The sequence below is a fragment of the Narcine bancroftii genome, chromosome 3 (assembly GCF_036971445.1).
Source record: "Narcine bancroftii isolate sNarBan1 chromosome 3, sNarBan1.hap1, whole genome shotgun sequence".
NCBI classification, from domain to species: Eukaryota; Metazoa; Chordata; class Chondrichthyes; order Torpediniformes; family Narcinidae; genus Narcine; species Narcine bancroftii.
The window spans coordinates 334173989-334196538 of record NC_091471.1 but is presented as its reverse complement, the minus strand read 5'-3'; the positions used below and the strand labels follow the sequence as shown (position 1 = coordinate 334196538).

General features: G+C 39.1%; 1 protein-coding gene across 3 annotated transcripts in view; it reads left to right on the top strand.

The window, feature by feature from the left end:
* Positions 1–22550, top strand: part of LOC138759250 (jupiter microtubule associated homolog 2-like) — a 66324-nt gene that overhangs the window by 16287 nt on the left and 27487 nt on the right. For 2 of the 3 annotated variants that reach the window (XM_069929367.1, XM_069929369.1), the window contains exons 2-4: positions 3412–3566; positions 10538–10665; positions 14058–14097. In XM_069929367.1, coding sequence (XP_069785468.1) covers positions 3412–3566; positions 10538–10665; positions 14058–14097 — 323 coding nt within the window. The remainder of the gene's footprint in view (positions 1–3411; positions 3567–10537; positions 10666–14057; positions 14098–22550) is intronic. The other variant, XM_069929368.1, reaches the window with a different exon arrangement.

The window sequence follows — 22550 nt, the reverse complement described above, 5'->3', positions numbered from 1 at the left end:
AATGAACGTTGAGGATGGAGCGGAGACAACGCTGGTGGAAGCGTTGTAGGAGCCATAGCTGATGCCAGTAGAGGACCCATGATTCGGAGCCAAACAGGAGTGTGAGTATGACAACGGCTCTGTATACGCTAATCTTTGTGAGGTTTTTCAGTTGGTTGTTTTTCCAGATTCTTTTGTGTAGTCTTCCAAAGGTGCTATTTGGCTTGGCGAGTCTTTTGTCTATCTCGTTGTTGATCCTTGCATCCGATGAAATGGTGCAGCCGAGATAGGTAAACTGGTTGACCGTTTTGAGTTTTGTGTGCCCGATGGAAATGAGGGAGCTGGTAGTCATGGTGGGGAGCTGGCTGATGGAGGACCACAGTTTTCTTCAGGCTGACACCATGTTCATTATTGTTTGCTTAATAAGTAGATGAGTCGGCGGGTGAGGTGGACCAAATAAAAGACAACCAAACATGATGAATGGTATGGAGAGAGAGACCCCACAGTGTGGCATCTGCTCCCTGCTAGTTCTCAATTCAACTAATGTGTACTTGTGTATATGTGGTGCACTATTAAGAGTATGGTGGCTGCAATGCGATTGCATTGGGTGCAGAGCAGCCGATGGCAGTGGCTGTCTAGAGCTTTGACAAACCCTCTTCATGATGTCACTTCTGCAGCAAGGGGGAAGTTGATTTGGGAAAAGCTAGAATAGCTTTGATTTTTAAATCGCACTCTTTTCCCTTTCAGAACAAAGACCACTTCTTTTTGCAAAATGGCTGGAGGCTCTTGAAGACTATCAACATGTTGTCTGAGCTGATAGCCCAAGTTTTTTTTTTTTTTTTTTTTTGTTTTGTTTTTTTTTTTTTAATTTTTTTATTTTTCACACCATAAATCACATTAGCCATGATATACACTATTTCTTTTCACACATATACAGTGACTTTTTCTCCCCCCCCCCCCCCTTTCCTCCCAAACCACCCCCCCACCCCCCCCTCTCATCCATTTTAGGTATACAATCTAGGTTGCATTAAGCCAGTCAGACAATGTTGTCATTCAACAAAATTACACCAGAAATTCTACTGAGTCCATTCTTTTCTTTCCTTCTCCTTCCATCAACTTAGGTAATGTTTGTCCCCGGTAGGTTTTCGCTATTGTATTTAATGTAAGGCTCCTATACTTGTTCGAATATTTCAATGTTATTTCTTAACCAATATGTTATTTTTTCTAATGGAATACATTTATTCATTTAAATTTGGTAGTTTCTTCCTTTTAATTTGGTTATGTATTCCATTAATATTTAAAGACATATAGTTCAGCGTAGCCCTTTTATATTTTGTTTATCTTCTCTTTCCGTTTTTCCATCATTACCTTTCCTCCTTTTCCATTTCTGTTTTCTTATTTTCAACTCTTTATAAGACAACATTCCTACAACATCTAACATTTTCCTTATTCTCCTATTTCTATCTTATTTATCCCCAATCTCCCCTTCACCTCCTGAGTTGTCCTTTATCCCTTGTCGGACAACCACATCTCCCCTCTCCATTTGGATTTGCGAATCCACTCGCAAGCGTCAACTGATTTTGCAGTGACCGCTATTTCCCCCCACCCCGCCTCCCCCAGAAAAGATTTCACTTTTCATATGTCACAAAGGTCCCTCTTTTAATTCCCTCCTTATTCTCTCTATTCCATTACCTTCCCTTATTAATTCTTGTCTATACTATCTATATTTTCCTCTAAGTACAGATACATTCATGTATGCTCATTGTCTCTATTCACTCTTATACCTCTTTACCTGCATACATATCAATCGTGATCATTTTTACTCTCATTACCCGTCTTCATCCCTCAGTCTATTTTTGTCTTTACCCACATACATATCAGTCGTGATCATTTTAACTCTCATTACCCGTCTTCCTCCCTCAGTCTATTTTTGTAATTGTTCTGCAAATTTTCGTGCTTCTTCTGGATCCGCGAATAGTCTGTTTTGTTGTCCTGGAATAAATATTTTCAATACCGCTGGATGCTTTAGTATAAATTTATACCCTTTCTTCCATAAAATCGCCTTTGCTGTATTGAACTCTTTTCTCTTCTTTAGGAGTTCAAAACTTATATCTGGATAAATGAAGATTTTTTGCCCTTTATACTCCAGTGGTTTGTTGCCCTCTCTTACTTTTTCCATTGTCTTCTCCAGTACCTTTTCTCTTGTAGTATATCTTAGGAATTTTACTACAATAGATCTTGGTTTTTGTTGTGGTTGTGGTTTAGAGGCCAATACTCTATGTGCCCTTTCTATTTCCATTTCATGCTGTAGTTCTGGACATCCTAGGGTCTTAGGGATCCACTCTTTTATAAACTCCCTCATATTCTTGCCTTCTTCATCTTCCTTAAGGCCCACTATCTTTATGTTATTTCTTCTGTTATGGTTTTCCATTGTATCTATTTTTTGAGCTAGTAGTTCTTGTGTCTCTTTAGTTTTTTTATTAGATTTCTCCAATTTCTTTTTTAAGTCTTCTACCTCCATTTCTGCTGCTACTGCCCGCTCTTCCATCTTGTCCATTTTTTTTCCCATTTCTGTTAAGGTCATCTCCATTTTAATTATTTTCTCCTCTGTGTTGTTTATTCTTTTTCTTAAATCCTTAAATTCCTGTGTTTGCCATTCTTTAAATGATTCCATGTATCCTCTAATAAGAGCAAGTATATCCTTTACCTTGCCTCTCTTTTCTTCTTCTATTTCACCATACTCTTCCTCTTCTTCTTCCTCTGGGTTGACCATCTGTTGTTTCTTTGGTGCCCTTTCCTCCTCTTCTATCTTGTTTCTATTGTCTTCTGTGGTCTCTTCTTGCTGCAGGTGTTCTGCAGCTGTCGTTGCCGGCTGTGGAGATCGACTCCCCAGCTGGTCCCCCCTCCCGTCGGTGTGTTTTTTTTCATTCGCATCGCGCATGCGCGAAACTTCGCGCATGCGCGGTTGCGCACTTTTGTTCGGCTCTGCGAGCCATTTTTGTAGTCCATTATTTACCGACCTGAGGGAGCGGGTTTCTCTCTCCGCAGCGGGCCTCTTCGGACAGGTAAGGCCTTCACCTTTTCCCTCCTTTGTCTTCTCTTCCTCTCTTCTTACCGTTGCTTTCGACTTTTCTTTTTTTGTCGCCATCTTCTTTCCACCTTTATACTCACTTTTCTGTAACTTTTATTTCTGTGCCTTTGTGTTTTCTCTTGTTTTTCCCGACTTTTCTGGAGAGGGCTGGAGTTCACCGTCCGGCCACTACTCCATCGCGTGACTCCTCCCAGCTGATAGCCCAAGTTGACATAAAAGTTGCAAGTCACTTGTCATTTTAAGGATGATGTATATAATGCTTTTTAGTAGATCTATTGAAGTGTTAATTGTATTTAGTAAAGATATGATATTTATGGAAGATTTAATTTTTTGTTTGTAAGCAGAGTGTTGCAGCCTCCTGGTGGTGGATCCAGCATCTCATTCGGGGTGGAGGAAAATGTTAAACCTGTGCATTCTCGTCCAAACAAAACTGCATCCAATATATTTGGGCCACCAGTGGAAAGCCAGCCTGTGGCAAGAAGAAGCAACCCACCAGGTATTGTTTGTGGTTTGATACTTGGTTCAATTGATAAGCTTGGAGATGCCCAAGCTTAATTTCTGCTTTTCTTCTTCCTTGTAATTTCTACCCTTCAACATGTTGAGAGAATAGTTGAAATAGTCTAGTGATGGAGAACTTTTCAGTAAATTGAACCTATGCTTGCTTTGGTTCTCCACTACCTGGTCTTTATTCCAGTTATATGTTTAACAGTGGCCTTCCGAAATGACAGATGGTAAATAAATGGATTGTTAGCAACGAGCTAATTTTGTTTTCAATGTTTTCTAGCTTTATGCAGATTAATAAGAATATTTAGATTTTGACTGTTTGAATACCATATTTGCCACATTTTGAAGAAATAATTCTCATTCAAAGTCCCTATGATCCCTTGCCATTGAATCATTATGGCACAGCAGGAAACGACTATTTGGCTTTTATTTTATAAAGCAATGCAGTTGGTCTCACACCTTCAGCTCTTATTACAGTGTTGGCAACCTAGGTTTGAATGCACAGTCTGTAATAAATTTGTATGTTCTTTTATGACCGTGTGGGTTTCTCTGGTTGCTCAGATTTCCCTTCCATTTTGTAAATGTACGGGTTTGCAGGTTAAGTGGTCACATGGGTGTAATTGGCTGGTGTGGGCTTGTGGGCCTGAATGGTCTGTAAACTATACTGTATAAATTTCCTTAACTGTCTATTGAATTTCGAGGAGTCACGTGATGGAGTAGTGGCCGGTAGGGGAACTCCAGCCCTCTCCAGAAAAATTTAAAAAAAGGTAGAGAAAAAACAAAGGCACGAACACAGAAACCATAACAAATTGAAAGTGAAAGTGCGGAGAAAATGGCAGCAAGGAAAGTAAAACCAAAAACAACGGGAAGAAAAGAAGAAGGAAGGACGTCAGAGGAGGAAGGTGAAGGCCTTACCGGTACGAGGAGGCCCGCTGTGGAGAGAGAAGCCCACTCCCTGAGGTCAGTGGAAAACCCGAACTCAGGCCTACAAAAATGGCTCACTGAGCCAAACAAAAGTGCGCAACCGCGCATGCGCGAGGATTCGCAAGATAAAAACAACACCAATGGGAAGGGGGACCAGCTGAGGAGTAAATCTCCACAGCTGAAACAGACAACTACAACACAACAGCAAGACTCTCAACAGGAAAACATAGAAAATAACGAGAACAAGAAGGAAGAGAATAAAAATAAGAAATCAAAGAAACAACAGATGACCAACCCAGAGGAAGAAGACCAACACCAAGACACTTTTAATAAAAATAAGAAGACCAAAAATACCCAATAAAATAAAACAAACAACCCAACAAGAAAACCAGAAGAGACAGAGGTAAAGGACACAGATCCTGGAGTGGACTCAGAAGAAGAGGAGGAAGAACACAGAGTAATGGAAGATGAAGGGAAGGGCAAGTACATGGATATATTTTTTTTAAAGAATATATGGAAACAGTAAAAGAATGAAAGTGAAAAGAATTCAGTGAAATAAAAAGAAGAATAAAAAGTACAGAAAAAGTGAATAGATTAGAGATGATCATGACAGATATAGGAAAAAGAGTAGACAAGATGAAAGAATGAGAAACAGCCATAGAAATGGAAGTAGATGACTTAAAAAAAAATAAATTAGAAGAATCTAATAAAAAAAGTTAGAGACACAGGAGCTGTTAGCTCAGAAGATAGATATAATGGAAAATTATAATAGAAGAAACAATATAAAGATAGTGGGCCTTAAGGAAGATGAAGAAGGCAAAAATATGAAAGAATTTATAAAAGAATGGATCCCCAGGGTCCTAGGAAGACCAGAATTACAGGAAGAAATGGAAATAGAAAGGGCACACAGAACATTAGCCCCTAAACCACAACCACAACAAAAACCAAGATCCATTCTAGTAAAATTCCTAAGATATTTAACAAGAGGAAATATATTGGAGAAGGCAATGAAAAAAAAGAGAAGACAAAAAACCACTGGAATACAAGGGTCAAGAAATTTTTTTCTATCCAGATATAAGTTTTGAACTCCTGAAGAAGAGGAAGGAGTTTAATGCAGCAAAAACGACCATATGGAAAAAAGGTTATAAATTTATGTTAAAATACCCAGCGGTACTTAAAATAGTTATCCCGGGGCAGCAAGGCAAACTATTCTCGGATCCGGAAAAAGCACGAAAATTTGCAGAACAACTACAAAATAGACAGAGAGATGAAGAGATGTAACAAGAACAAAAATGACAACAAACTATATATGTATATATAAAAATAGAGTATAAGTTAGAACTAAGAAGGGAAAGAAAGAAAGGAAGTAAGGAGGGAATTGAGAGAGTGACCTTTGTTGTATATGAAGATTAAAATCTTTTCTGGGGGGGCTGGGTGGGGAAGAATAACAGTCACTGCGAAATCAGTTGACGCTTGCGAGCGGATTCGCAAATCCAAATGGAGAGGGGAGATGTGGTTGCCCGACAAGGGAAACTCAGAAAGGGGAGGGACTATTGGGGTAAAAGGAATTTTAGCTATGAGAATAGTGGAAATATTTTATGTTTTAGAAATGTTGTCTTATAATGTGTTTTAAAAAAAAAAAGCAGAAATGGATAAAAAGGGAAGGTGGTGATGAGGAAACGGAAAGGAAAGATAAAGTATGAAATGACTGTTCAACAATATGACTTTAAATATTAATGGAATACATATCCAAATCAAAAGGAAGAAACTGTTAAATTTACTGAAAAAAGAAAAAATTAATATAGCATTCATACAAGAAACACATCTAACTGAAGTGGAACACAAGAAATTAAAGAGAGATTGGATAGGACATGTAACAGCAGTATCATATAATTCAAAAGCCAGAGGAGTAGCTATATTAATCAATAAAAATGTAACAATCAAAATAGAAGAGGAAATAATAGATCCAGCAGGGAGATATGTAATGATAAAATGTCAGATATATTCAGAATTTTGGAATTTACTCAATGTATACTCTTCTAATGAAGAAGATCAAAAATTTATGCAAGATATCTTTTTGAAGATAGCAGATATGCAAGGGAACATACTAATAGGAAGGGATTTTAACCTTAATTTGGACTCAAACATGGATAAAACTGGAAAAAAACTAACAGAAAGAACAAAGTAACCAAATTTATAATTAAATCAATTTATAATTAAAGAAATGCAACTTTTGGATATATGGAGGAAACAACACCCAAAGAAAAGGAATATTCATATTATTCGGAGAGTTAGGAAAGTGGAATATAAAGCTAGACTATTATCGGACCACTCACCCCTGTTATTGGCAATAGAGCTAGAGGACATCCCACTAAGAATGTATAGATGGAGATTAAACTCCATGCTACTTGAAAGACAGGATTTTAGAGAATTCATTGAACGACAAATTAAAATGTACTTTGAAATAAATACGGAATCAGTGAAAGATAAGTTTATACTATGGGACACAATGAAAGCGTTCATCAGAGGGCAAATAATAAGTTATGTAACTAAGATGAAGAAGGACTACAATCGGGAAACAGAACAGTTGGAAAGGGAAATAACAAATATAGAAAAAGAATTAGCAATAAAGGAAGATACAACTAAAAAGAGAATTGGCAGACAAAAATATAAAATATGAAACACTACAAACATATAAGGTGGAGAAGAACATAATGAAGACAAAACAAATATTATGAGCTAGGAGAAAAAACGCACAAAATTCTAGCGTGGCAGCTTAAGACAGAACAAACTAAAAGAATGGTATTGGCATTAAGGAAAAAGGACAAACAAATTACATATAATCCAACGGAAATCAATGAAAACTTCAGGGAATTCTACGAGCAACTATATCAAACTGAAAACGAAGGGAAAGAAGACAAAATAGATGAATTTCTAACTAAAATTGAACTACCGAAATTACAAAGAGAGGAGCAAAATAAATTAATAAAACCAGTTGAAATAGAAGAATTACAGGAGATATTAAAAAAATTACCGAACAATAAAACACCAGGAGAGGATGGATTCCCAATAGAATTCTATAAAACATTTAAAGACTTATTAATTCCTCCCCTTCTGGAAGTAATCAACCAGATTGATAAAACACAAAGCATACCAGATTCATGCAAAACAGCAATAATTACAGTAATACCAAAGACAGGGAAAGACCCACTTGCACCAGCGTCATATGGACCAATATCTTTACTTAACACAGATTATAAGATAATAGCTAAACTATTAGCAAACAGATTGGCTGACTATGAACCAAAAATAGTAAATCTAGACGAAACTGGATTTATTAAAAAAAGACGAACAACAGACAATATCTGTAAATATATTAACTTAATTCATGCAGTAGAAGGAAATAAAACTCCAACAGTAGCGGTTGCTTTAGACGCAGAGAAGGCCTTTGACAGAGTAGAATGGAATTATTTATTCAAAGTACTACAAAAATTCAGCCTACCAGAGAAATATATTAATTGGATTAAAGCATTATATGAGGGGCCATTGGCGAAAGTGACAGTAAATGGATATATATCAAAACAATTTAACTTAAGCAGATCAACAAGGCAGGGATGTCCACTATCTCCCTCACTGTTCGCGTTAGCTATAGAACCACTAGCAGAACTCATAAGAACAGAAAATAAAATAAGAGGGATAAAAATAAAAGAGGAGGAATATAAAATCAGTCTATTTGCAGATGACGTTATAGTATACTTAGCAGAACCAGAAATATCAATAAAAGAATTACATAGGAAATTGAAGGAATATGGAGAAGTATTGGGGTACAAGATCAACGCAAATAAAAGTGAAGCAATGCCAATGAATAATGCGGATTTCACAAAGTTCAAGAAAGAATCACCATTTAGATGGCAAACATAAGCAATGCAATACCTAGGTGTACAACTAAATAAAAATCTCGGCCATCTATATAAACTAAATTATCATCCATTAATGTAAAAAATTACAAGATGACTTAGAGCAGGGGTGTCAAACTTTTGCGCTAACTGCAACTATGAATATTTATCCATCTACATCAGGGGTGTCAAACTCAAATTCACGGAGGGCCAAAATTAAAAACTTGGACTAAGTCGAGGGCCGAACTAAATATTTATTGAAAATTTTCAACAACATCTGCATGTTTTCTCTTCTTTCAACTTATGTAATGTTAAACTTTTTCTTATTAAAATAAATGTTTAATAATAGTTTTGGATAAACTCTTTCATTGTCATTGGCCCATTTCCTTTAGCGTTCTGAAACCGTGCACGTGACGAGTCAATGAGGGATGATTAAAGCAGTGGTCTTCAAACTTTTTCTTTCCACCCACAGACCACCTTTAGAAATCCCTTACTAATCACAGAGCACCAATGGCACAGGGACGCGAGTGGAAAGAAAAAGGTTGAGAACTGTTGTATTGTGGTAACTCCACATCTGATTAGGGTAATTGTTAGGCAAGTGGTCAGAGAAGGACCCCCCCCCCACCCCAAGAAAGGCTTAAATCACAGGAACAAAATAAGCTTCCGTCTCATTGCTCCCAATCTTGCACACAGTCCTGATGTGGAATGTGGGGTTGCAGCTCCACGTTCACCCGAGTTCAGGTGCTGTCTGTGTGGAGTTTGTACGCTCGCCCCTTGTCTTGGACCAACAGGTTGGTCGCCTGACGAAGGCACCCGAACCCCCCCATTGAAACGCCGGCGTCCGGGGCGGTGGAATTGGCTGAGAAGAGCGCGTTGCTCCCACCCCACTCCCATGGTTGGAGAGGGGTTAAACTGCGATCTCACGGCGCCGGGCTCGTCTCCAACAAAAGGAGCGGGAGGCAGGGTCCGCCGCACACGGAGCGAGGGGGAAGGCATCGCCAACGAGACGTTTGGTCCGGCGTTGCCGCTGAAGCGCAGACCCAGCGAGGATGGTCCGCAACTTCAGCCGCGTCTGTTTGTCCGGGAGCCGGGCTGGCTGAGTGCGGCGCTCCAATCCCCGGCATTCGGGACTCCCTCCACACCTCCGGCGTCTTCATTTTCACCTTCAGTGTGCACACGCTATACTGGCGCGGCAGCCAGCGGGCCAACTCTAATATATATTTAATATAATCTTGCGGGCCAAATATAATTATATCGTGGGCCAGAGTTTGACATGTGTGACTTAGAGCATTGGAAAGATTTACCACTAACACTGATAGGAAGGATAAACTGTATTAAAATGAACATTTTCCCAAGGATACAATACCTATTTCAGTCATTACCAATTCACCTAACAGAGAAATTCTTCAAGGAGTTAAAGAAAATAACAAGGAAATTCTTATGGAAAGGGGGGAAACCGAGGATAGCACTAGATAAATTAACAGAATGGTACAAACAAGGGAGGCTTACAACTACCAAACTTTAAGAATTATTATAGAGCTGCACAATTAAGATACCTATCAGATTTTTATCAAACAAGGGAAAAACCGGATTGGACCAGATTAGAACTAGATAAAATAGGGGAGAAGATACCTGAACATATACTATATAAATGGGATGAAAAATTGGTGCAACGTAGGAATTCACCGGTATTGCATCATCTGCTCAACATTTGGAAGAAGATTCATATAGAAAGGAATAAAACAAATTACCAACTACCAAAACTAATATTGATGCAAAATCAGCTAATCCCTTTCACAATAGATAACCTTTCCTTTGGAGAATGGGAGAGAAAAGGGATCAAAAGAATAGAAATAGTTTTTCGGCAAATAAATTATCCTTTGAACAAATGAAGGATAAATATAATATAACTCATGATACAATGTTTGCATATCACATGTAGGTCGACCAATCCAGAAAGACCTGGTCCGGCGAGGAGCAATCCTTTAAGTCCTGCCAGTAGGTGTGGCTACGGTCTCAGCCAATCGCAGTCATCCTACACTAAAATCTGTACATATACACATTGGTGATAGAATCTGTACTATCACAGTGGAGTAGCAAGTTAGAATGTGGTATTTAAGATATTAATTCCATGTTTTTCTAGGTGGAAAAAGTAGTGGCATCTTCGGAGCAGCTACCACTGAAACGCCAGATCCGAAACAACGGAGAAATCCTCCTGGTGGGAAAACGAGTGGCATCTTTGACACTGTGAAAACACCTCCCAAAACCTTGGTAATTTCAAACTTGTTAGGCCGCATCATGCTAGATTTGCAACTTGTTTTGCCGCTGTGTATCTGGTACCTGCAGTACTTGTGGCTGATGTAGTTTTAGGGCAATTGCACTATTGACTTTTTTTAAGCAAGTAACCGGTCATTAGTTTTAATCTCTAATACAATTACTTTTTGTATTATTGGAGTCCTCTGATCTTCATCTAGAATTGGTCTTTGCTGGTAACAGCATTCTCATTTTCCTGTGAATGATACAAAATCAAAAGGTTCAGAATAACTTAAGAACCAGCAGTTTTGCTTTTTGATAGCTTTTAATATTTTCATTGAGAACATAGAAAAGTACAGCATAGGATAAGCCCTTTTGACCATGATGTTGTGCTGACCTATGTAACCCTACTCCACAACAATCTAATCCTTTTCTACCTCACATCCATAATCCTCAATTTTTCTCATATCCAAGAGACTTTGAAATGTTTCTATTGTATTAGTCATCACCACTCCCAGCAATACATTCCAGGAACCCATCACTCTTTGTAAAAAAAAACTGACACCTCCCTAAAGTTGTTAAAACATGTCACAGATGTAGATGGGGAGGGACTGGTTTGGGGGAACAAAACTGAGTCGAGGTTAGCTGATACCAGTTCAGAGGGGGCAGGGCACGCCTTGTGAGCCTAATTTAGTTGTTTTTTTAAGAATACCAAAAGAAATTGGCAGTGGATGCAGTGTATATGGATTTTAGGAAGGAGTTTGGCAAGGTCCCCTATGGTAGGCTCATTCATAAAGTTTTGGGACATGGTATCCAAGAAATGTTGGCTGTTTGGATTCAAAATTGATTTGCCTGCAGAAGACAGAGGATGGTCGTGGATGGGATATATTCTGCAGGGCAATCAGTGACTAATGGTTTTTCACAGTGATCTGTCCTGGGACCCCTGTTCTGAGATTTTTAAAAATTACAGTAGAAGTCCAATTATCCAAAATGGTCAATACTGAGCCTATGTTTGGATAAATGTTTTTTTTGGATAACTGGTCATTAAAAAAAAACAGCCCAGTAGCAACAACAAATCACTTGTAACAGTGTTTAAACAACAAGGGAAGGATTTTTAAGCATTAAAATAATGTTTAATTCTCACCAAAAAAATGCTGGCTGCCACTGATTACCATCACCTCCCCACCGAGGTCCCCACTTCTGCTGGGAGGCCGACCTCCTTGATGACGCTGGAACAAGGGATTTTTTTTGAGCTGAGAGACTGGCACGGGGTTTGAGAGGGAGAGAGTTGGAGAGAAAAGTTAATAGGGGAAGGTAAAGAAGAAATTGAGAGAGATGGGAGGGAGATGCCTGAAAGGACAAATTGGTGTTCTAATTTCATGTAGAGTGAATTTTTTTTCAACCTGTGAAGTCTGTTCAGCTCTGAAAAATTTTGGATGAATGGGGATTTATAATTTGTTTTGGATAATCGGAGTTGTGTACTTGAATTAAGAAGTGAATCAATAAATTTGTAGATGATACAAGAGTTGGAGGTGTTGTAGATAGAGTTCAAGTTTGTTATAACAGGATATGGGCAGAGTTGGGTGGAGAAGCAGCAGATGAAATTCAGTCTGGATGTGTGTGAAGGTCAAACATGAAGGAAGAAGATGTGGTTAATTGCAGATACTTTATACTGTGGAAAAACAGGTCTTGGACTCCAGGTCCATGGATCCCTCAAGGTTGCAGCTCGTGTTGATAGGATGGTTAAGGTAACTTACTGTGTGCTAGGCTTCATTAGTCAGGGAATTGATTTCAAGAGCAGAGAGGTAATGTTGCAGCTCTAGAAAACTCTGTTCAAACCAGGTTTAGTGTATTGTGTTCAGTTCTGGTCACCTCATTACAGGATACTTCGGAGAGGTTGCAGAGCAGATTTAACCAGGATGTTACCTGGATTGGAGAACATGTCAACATGTCACGTGAAGCAAGGTTGACAGGGCTAGGTTTTTTCTCTGAGGCAACAAAGGATGAGAGGTGACAAAAGAGGTATTTAAGATTGAGAGGTGCTGTTAGGGTGGTCAGCCAGCACCTTTTTCCTGGATGAAAGTAGCAAATACCTGAGGATATCAGTTTAAGATAAATTGAGGCAGTTTAGGGGAGACTCTCTTCCCTTTTCCTTGTCTCCTTTCACAGAGCCAAAAATAGCCAACCCTCCCCAATCAATTCTCACTTTTCATCCCTCCTGTCCTCTTGTATCCAATTGCCTGTTGGTCTGTACTCTTCCCCTGTCATTCTTCCCTTTCACCTGGCTTTTAATACAGTTCACCTGGCTTTTAATACAGATGCATGTCTGTTTTTTTATTTTAAAATATTTTTATTGATGTTATGAAAATTGAATAGTACAATTGTAATGTACAATTCAAAAGATAAGAATTATTTTTAAAAACCTTAATTCAAAACCCCTACTGCTAAGCAAGGTTAAAACCTAATGCATAGGAATCAAGTGACAACGACCTGGAGATTGACACCACAGCACCAAAACTTCAGAACAACCCTAATCCTTTAGGTTATGATAATCAATGTTTTTTTTTAACTCAAATCTTGAGGAAGGGCTCAGCTTCCTATGGAAGTGGAGACCTGAGTTCCTCCATTATTTTGGTGTTTTTTTTTTAAATTATTTTTCACACTATGACCCATACTGACCAAAATACACACAGACATTTCCCTCTTGAATAAACACAGTGTTGTTATTTTGGTGTTTTTATTACAATTACTGCTTCTGTAGACTTTCATGTTTCACTCTTTGTTTTTTTTTTAAAATTGTATCTACTTCATTTTTATCTTTTGTCCCATATTTCTGCTATACCATACAGAAACAGGCTCCTTTGGCCCAACTCACCCATGCTGATCAAGTTGCTTTCCTCAGCTGTTTGGCCCATAGCCCTTGAGGCATTACAGCAAACATTATCAACTTGCATGAATGAACTTCTGAAAAGACGTCCAAGTATTAATTTGGAATTGAATTCCCTCATGATTAATTGTAGTATTGCATTTACTTGTGTATCAGTCATATTGAAAATTGTTTCAATATACTTTTTCCGGTTTTATTTGGCTGCAGTGAAACATTACTACCTAGGTTTACCCCAGAGTATGTAAAATGGTTTCTATCTTTCCCCATGGGTAGATTTGGTTGTAGTATCCCTTCTGTGTAGACCGAGGATCTTGTCTTGTGATGTGTAGTATTTGTAATTTCTTTCACTCAGTGTGCTTGTAAATTTATTTTGTAACATGTTGTAATCAAGCTGTTTGATAGTGGCTAAGAATGAGAGTTCATTCATAATGCTTAATAGAAAATAACTGTTGTCTATTTAACATTGCTGACATTTTTTAAAGCAGTGACATTGCGGTTGATATCATTATGCTTTCTCACTTAGAATATCACAACTGGGGATGGTGAAAATTGCCAAGGTTCACGTAAGTATGATTCTAGATTCATAGTTTGAGCTCGACTTTGGTGTTTTACACATGTCTTTAATTGTGCTTTGTCATGAGAAGAAAAGTGGTCATTAAACAAACTTTAATAAATTTGTTATAAAAGAAAATTGCTGAAAACATTCCACAGTTCAAGCAGGTTCTCTGAGAAGGTTTAATGTTTCTGTTTGTCATCTAACAGCCGACTTGATGAAAGTATATCAGTCTGGAATGTTGACTAACCTCCTTGTTTTTAATTTCAAATTTCCAATATCAGACATTTGCTTTATTTGTAGATGTGATTTTTTTCTAAATATATCTAAACCATGATGCATTGTGCCTTGGCTATTTATCTTGAGTAAAGCCAAACCAATCTTGCTTGCAAAAGTCCACAGTAATTTCCTGAAGTGTGTTTGTGCATGAGTAAATGCTGTTAACCCTTTGTATTTAGTGCAGTTTTATTTGACTTTAACAAGTGGTGCTTTCACGATCAACTTGAGATTTGTGCACTACATTAGATCTATTGATCCATTGCACTCAATGAATTGAGACAGTAATTTATACATAAATAATGCTGTTCCATCAAACTTGCTGCAGGAGTGATGGGGGATATTGAATATTTCATAGTTCAGTTGTTGAAGGAAAAAAATATCATGAATGTAGGTGTTGAGATTTAGTGTTATAAGCATAAAGGCTAGTCTTGAACCATATTCATTAAAGATGCCCAAAATTGTAGGTTGTCTGGCTACTTGCTGTATGCTGTACTTGCTAGTATTTCAAGCTGCCCAATTTTTTTAAATACTCTGGTGTCAGTATTTGATTCCAGAGTTTAACACTTGATGCACTTGTAGTGCATGAACTTGGAACATAGGAATCTACAGTACATGACAGATCTTTTTGCCCAAAGTCTGGTGCTGACCTAACAACTGTCTAGAATTTTCCTACTACATAACCATCCATTTTCCTCTGTTCCATGTACCAATCTAATAATCTTTTAAAAGATCCTATTGTGGAGTTGAGTACAATTGCTGGGAGCACATTCCATGCACCACCACTCTTGGGGGGTGGGGGGGGGGAGAATTACCTCTTGCATCCCCCCCTGTACTTGCTCCCAAGCACCTTTTGAAGTTTGGCAAGTTGCAGCAACAGGCTGTGCTCCTTCAGAATGCATAAAGATGGAGCCTAAAAAGAGAGGTTCCAGAGATCAGAACAACCAGAATGTGGTTGTGGGAGGCTGAACAACAGTTACTGGATTGCCTCGAGGTGATAGATTGGTTGGTGTTCAAGACCTCAACTGAGGATCTGATTACATCAGGCTTGAAACAAACCTTATCAAGATGGCTATGGACAAGAATGTCCCCACTAAAATATTCAGGGTTCCCTAACTAGAAACCCTAGATGAACAACAAAATCCAGAACCTGCTGCAGGGTCAGCACCAAGGGTGGGGGGGGGGGGGGGGGGGGGGAGGCATCCTCGGACATTGCCTTGCCCAAGTGCTGTGTCCCCATACAATCACTGCCATCAGACCTGCCTCCCACCTCTCCACACTCTCAGCATCCACATTGGAGGGGTGGATGATAGTAACAGTACCACCCCCCCCCCCACCACTGAGCAAGTTTGAGCATATTGTGCCCTCACATCATGCTAATGAACCCCCCCCCCCAACATACATTCTGGTGCTGATGCTGACCTGTTGAAAGCCAGATCATAGGCATTTAAGTTGGGAGATCCAGAACACTCCACAAGGAGCAGGTACCCTACAAAAAAACCATCTCCCAGGCCAAGTGGAGATTCCAGATGAAAATACCATAAACGAAGGGTACCCAACAACTGTGGCAGGGCCTAAATATCATGACCTGCCACAAAACCAAATCTCGTGCTGTTGGAGTCAGCAAAGCTTTATTCCCTGGTAAACTCAATATCTTCTATTCCTGATTAGACCACCAGAGAGGAATTTTTTTTTCACTACCAATGAGTAGAAAATCTGTCAGGCCTGCAGGATAAAAATTATTTCAGGGTTATATGTGATGTTGTGTATGTACTCTGAAAATAAATCTGAACTTTAAAACTATGCCCCTTTGTGTTATCCATTTCAGCCTCTAGCCATTCACACAATCAGTGCCCCTCATTTTGTACACCTCTATCTGTTGCTCCAAGGAGAAAAGAGCAAGTTCACTTTATCTTCATAAAGCAAGCTCTCCGACCCAGGTAGCATCCTTCTAAACCTTTGCATTCTTTCATGCAGCCACATCCTTCCTTTAGTGAGGTGACTAGAACTGGACACAATAATCCAAGTGGGGTCGAACTAATGTTTTGTACAGCTGCTACGTTACCTCCTGGCTCTTGAGCTCTATCCCAGTTATTGAAGGCCAATACACCATCTACCTAACAACACTATCAACGGTAGATGCAATCTCACTGGCTCTACACAAAGCCCTGGAACAGCAAAGATGCATGTCAAGATGCTCTTTATTGACTACAGTTCAGCATTTAACACCATAATCTCTCTCTTTCCCTCCCACCCCCCAAACAAAAAAGTAATCGGCAAACTCCAAGACCTGGGAGTTAGCACCCCAATGTGTAATTGGATCATGGATTTCCTCACCTCCAGACCACAATGAGGGAAGACTGAAAAGAACTTTTTTTACAATCTCTATCAGTACCAGTGCACCATAGGGCTGTGTTCTTCGCTCCCTGTTCTATTCACTTTACACCTACGACTGTGTAGCTCAGTACAACTAATGGCACCATCTACAAATTTGCTGAGGATACCATGGTAGTGGGTTGTGTAAAGGAAGGGGATAAGTGAGCATACAGGATGGAGATTGAAACCTTGGCTGAATGGTGCACCAATGACAACCTTGCACTCAATGTCACCAAAACTAAGGAGCTGATGGTTGACTTCAGGAAAGGAAAGCCAGTGCTATACAATCCAGAGAACATTTGGGATTAGAAATGGAAAAGGTGAGCAAATTTAGGTTCTTGGCATCAACTTGGAGGATCTTTCCTGGATCTAACACACCAATGGCATTGTGAAGAAAGTACGTTAGCACTCTACTTTCTCATCAGTTTGCGGAGGTTTGGTGTGACACCAGAAACCCTGGAAAATTTCTACAGAGGTATGGTGGAAAGCTGCATCATGGTCTAGTATGGGAACACCAATATTTCTGAGCATAAAGCCCTCCAAAAGGTTGCAGACCCAGCCCAGGACATCAGGCAAAACCCTCCCCACTACTGAGTACATCTACAGGGAATTTGGCGCTAGATCATCAAAGACCCACACTACCCAGCATATGCTCTGTTCTCTAGTGCCATCAGGAAAGAGCTATAGGTGCCACAAGACTCACACTATGAGGTTCAGGAACCTCCATCAGACTTCTCAATGCAAACTCAGTGTCATTTAAAGACTGTTGTGCACTTTATTGATTTTTCTTTTGTTCTCTCTGTATTGCGTTGCGCAGTCAGCTGGATCGGAAACAGTACTTCCAAGACCACCATACTGAGCACAGGGACCCCCCCTCCGGCCTGTGTGCTTAGTCCACTGCTGTTCACTTTGCAGCTAAACATAGCTTGAACCACATCAACTTCGCTGATGACACGACTGTGATGGGCCTCCTTCATAAGAATGAAGAGTCAGTGTATAGAGATGAGGTGCAGTCGTTAACGGACTGGTGCAGAGCCGACAACCTGTATCTGAATGTTAATAAAACAAGAGATAGTTGTCAACTTCAGGAGGGTCAATGGCCCATTGACCATTGATGGCTCGACCATTGAGCTAATCAAGAGTATAAAGTTCCTTAGAGTGCACTTGGCGGAGAATCTCGCCTGGTCCCTTAACACCAGCTCCTTGCCCAAGAAAGCCTAGCAGTGTCTCAACTTCCTGTGAAGGCTAAGGTAAATTCATCTCCCATCCTTCATCCTCACTACATTTTACAAAGGATGTATTGAGAGTATCCTGTTCAACTGGATCACTGCCTGGTTTGGAAGCTGTACAACCTTGGACCATAAAACCCTGCAGAGAATAGTGAAGTCAGTGGAAAATATCATTGGGGATTCTCTTCCTACCGTGAAGGACATTATAACACTTGATACAGGCAAAAGGCAATAAACATTGTGAAGGACTTCACACATCCCTCAAGCAAACTGGTCTCCCTTCTGCCATCTGGTAGGAGGTACCATAGCACTTGGGCGCCCAGATTGGGCAACAGTTCTTCTCCCCCCCACCCCCCCCCCCACCCCAGGTCATCAGGCTCCTGAATTCCCAGAACATATGTGGATAGTGTACCATGGACTTTTACTGTATAAATCTTAGTATTTCTAACTTATATTTATGTAAATAGTCTTTACCGTGTGAGCATGGTATGAACAATAAATAAAGGTGACTTGACTTGAGTTTGTTTACATGTTTACGCTGTACAGTTTTTTGTACTACCAATTAGTGGTAATTCTGCCTGGCCAGCAGGAAAAAGGAATCTCGGGGTTGTATCTGATGCAATGTATGTACTCTGCCAATAAATCTGAAAAAAATGTGCAGCTGCTTGGAGCATCCTATGGACGCAGAGCCCAAGACCTCTGTTCTTCCACACAGCTCAGAGTCCTCCCATTAGCATTTAACCTACAAGGTTGTCAATATTTCTGAATTAATTTGTATTTCTGTGCATGATGTTACATAATGCCTTCATTGTTTTTGATGCTTGTTGTGCTTTATACAATAACCTTTCCATGTATTTTCATCCACTCGAATCATGGGGGCCTTTTAACATTCAAGCAGAGTAATCCAGGTCCTTGCCAACAGTAAATAAACCTATAATTCAATAAGATTAAGGAGGTACTTGATTAGCTCAATCTATTTTTTCACTAGAACTGTATCTTCAAGCTACTAATTATGTGGGGTTCAAAAGCCAGTCTCTGTGAAATAACATTTATAGGGATAACTTTTGATTTTGAAACTGCCTTTTATAGGTATGCCAGCAATGCTTGAATAAAGAAACATATAATTTTGCTTAAAGCACAATTAAATTAATCTGCTGGGGTATTGAATCCTAATTCTAGCCAGGCAAGAAAGGCATTGGGGATATGCTATTAACGTTTCTATTCAATGACTGTTTGAATAAAGAAAATTATTTTTTTCATTGTGTCAGAATCTGACACTTAAAGCCAATTATCCAAATACTATAGCACTTATCCATACATTCTCTCCATGGGTCTATCTATCATTTTCTGTTTGAGCATTCAAGTTGGAACAATGATAAGCACCTACCCTTGCGTGCTCATTAAGCTGTGAATCTTGGACCATGTCTATTCATGATGTCTAGCTCTCTGCTCTGTTTCAATACAGTGCTCAACTAACCAAGAATATATAGTAGGTGCATTCTTTTCCAATGGACATGGTAATCACTGTAATGGTAGTCTGGCATAGTATGATTTTGATTAACTTGGGGTGTTTGGCATAAGCATTAATAATCTTGACTAATTAATATGTAAAACAATTGAGTTGTCTAAAGTATATGGTTAAAATTGTAAAATGTGCAATAGAAATGCACCACTTAACAATTACAATGAAAAGACTAAATTTTGGATTCATCCTTCACAAAAAATATTACCTCTTTTTTATTAAATTTTTTAAATATAATTTTTTAATTTTTCACACTGTGAACCACATCAACTAAAATACACACACTTCCCTCTTAAATATACACAGTGGCATTTGCTCCCCTTTCCCCCCCTACCTTCCCTCCCCCCTCCAAAACCAATAAACATTCAACATGTACAATAAAACCATTAAACAACATCATCACACAATGAAAATAAACAAGAAAAATGTGTGATCTACTTTTACACACTGGATCAAGTCATTTTGTCGTCTTAGCATTTTAGGGGGTGGAGGTCCGCGGTAGGCCCTCTCTGTTGTGTTCCATGTACGGTTCCCAAATTTGTTCAAATAATGTGACTTTATTTTTTAAATTGTTATTGTTTCCAATGGGGTACATTTATTCATTTCCATGTACCATTGCTGTATTCTCAGGCTCTCTTCTGATTTCTAAGTTGACATTATACATTTTTTGCTACAGCTAAGGCTATCATCATAAATCTTTTTTGCGCTTCATCCAGTTTGAGGCCTAATTCTTCTTGTATTACTTAGAAAGATCTCTGGATTTTTTGGTATGTTGCTTTGTGATTTTATTTAATATCTGATTTAGATCTTCCCAAAACATTTTCACTTTCTCACATGCCCCAAATTGCATGTACTGTTGTTCCCACATCCTTCTTGCAGCAAAAACATCTGTCTGATAATGTTGGATCCCATTTTTTTAACTTTTGGGGCACGATATATTACCTGTGTAACCAATTATACTGTATCATGCGTAACCTTGTGTTTATTGTATTCTTCATAGTTCCAGAACATAACTTTTCCTATGTTTCATTTTTTATCTTTGTTTAAATCTTTTTCCCACTTTTGTTTGGGTTTATAGCTTATTTCATCATTTTCCACAAAAATATTGCCAGCAGGTTCATGAGGATGAATTCTGAACTGAAGTCTTGAGATAGGTGTATAGGCTGGAACTTTATTTGGAGTGTAGTAGGCTAAGGGGAAACCTTCTGTACAGGAATATATAAAATCAGGTTTAAAACTAGAGGGTGTGGATTTGAGGTCAGGGGGCAAAGCCTGGAGGGATATCTTTTTGAACAAGGTTTTGGCTATTTGGCACAAGCTGCCGGAAGAAGTGGTAGAGGCACATGCAATTGCAATGTTTACATGACATTGAGATGGGTACATGGATCAAATGGTTTATCAGAATGAGTGTCCAGCTCAGGACAATGAGAGGAGCTTAGGTAGACAACTTGGATGCCATGATAATTGGCCAAAGAGCCTATTTTTGTACTGTAAAACTTTTATATAACTTAAAGCAGTTGGGTGGAGGCTGTGCCCTGACTGGCAGAAAAGGCTTGGGAGGGAATGACTGCTTCCTGTTGCTCTCTTGTCTGGCATTGCCTGGAGCAGCTTGTTCATGAGCCCACCAGGGGATTGGTGGTTTTGGATTGGGTTCTGTGCAATGCACCTGAGGTGATGAGGGGACTAAAGGTAATGGAACCCTTAGGAAGTAGTGATCATAATGATTGAATTCAGTTTCAAATTTGAAAAGGAGAAGCTAATATCAGGTGTCAATATTTCAGTGAAATAAAGGAAATTACAGATGTATGAGAGAGGAACTGGCCCAAGTTGACTGGAAAAGTAAGATGGACAGAGGGGCGGTAGAGCAAAATTGGATGATATTTATTCAAGAAATAAGGAAAATGTATGATAGATATATTCCAAGAAAAAAAATTGTGGCTAACAAGAGAGGTTAAGGCTAATATAAAAACAAAAGGACGGGCATACAAGGAAGCAAAAATTAGTGGGGGGAAAAGAGGACTGGAAAACATTTTAAAAACTTAAAGAAACTAAGAAAGTTGTTAAGAAAGAAAAGATGAATTATGAAAGGAAGTTGGCAAATAACCTAAAAGATGGTGAGTTTTAAATATATGAAGAGTAAAAGTGACACAGGTAGATATAGGACCGATTGAAAGTTATGCTGGAGAAATTATAATCAGTAACAAAAAGATAAGAGGAACTAAATGAGTATTTTGCATCAGTCTTCACTGTGGAAGACATTAGCAGTATACCTGATAGTTAGAGGTCTTAGGGAATAGAATTAAGTACAGTCAAGATTACCAGAGAGAAAGTGCTTGGTAAACTCAATGGACTAAAGACAGATAAGTCTCCCGGACTGGATGACGTACACCCACAAGTTCTGAAGGAGGTGGCTTTGGAATTTCTAGGAATCCAGACTCTGGCATGGTTCCAGAGGACTGGAAGGTTGCAAATGTAGTTCTGCTGTTTAAGAAAGGAGGGAGGCAGAAAAAAGAAAATTACAGGTCTATTAGTCTGACGTCAGTAGTTGGAAGTTATTGAAGTCATTCCTCAAGGACAAGGTTATGAAATACCTTGAGGTGCATGACATGATAGATCCAAGCCAGCATGGTTTCATGAAGGGAAGATCCTGCCTGACCACCTATTGGAATTTTTTGAGGTAATCTCAAGTAGGATGGACAAGGGAGAGGCTATGGATGTTTATTTGGATTAAGAGGCTGCTTAATAAGATGAGAGCCCATAGAATTGCAGGAAAGATAGATTGGCTGGAGCATTTGCTGATGGGCAGAAAGCAAAGGGTGGGAATAAAGGGATCCTGTTCTGGTTGGTTGCAGGTTACTAGTGGTGTTGCGCAGAGGTCAGTGTTGGCTCCACCTTTTACAATGTATATCGATGATTTAGATTATAGATTAAATAGTTTTGTGAAGTTTGCAGATGACACCAAGATGGGTGGCGGTGTAGGAAACGTTGAAGAAAGGTTGTTGAGAGACTTAGCTTGGGAGAATGAGCAAGGAAATGGCAGATGTGATACAATGTTGAGAA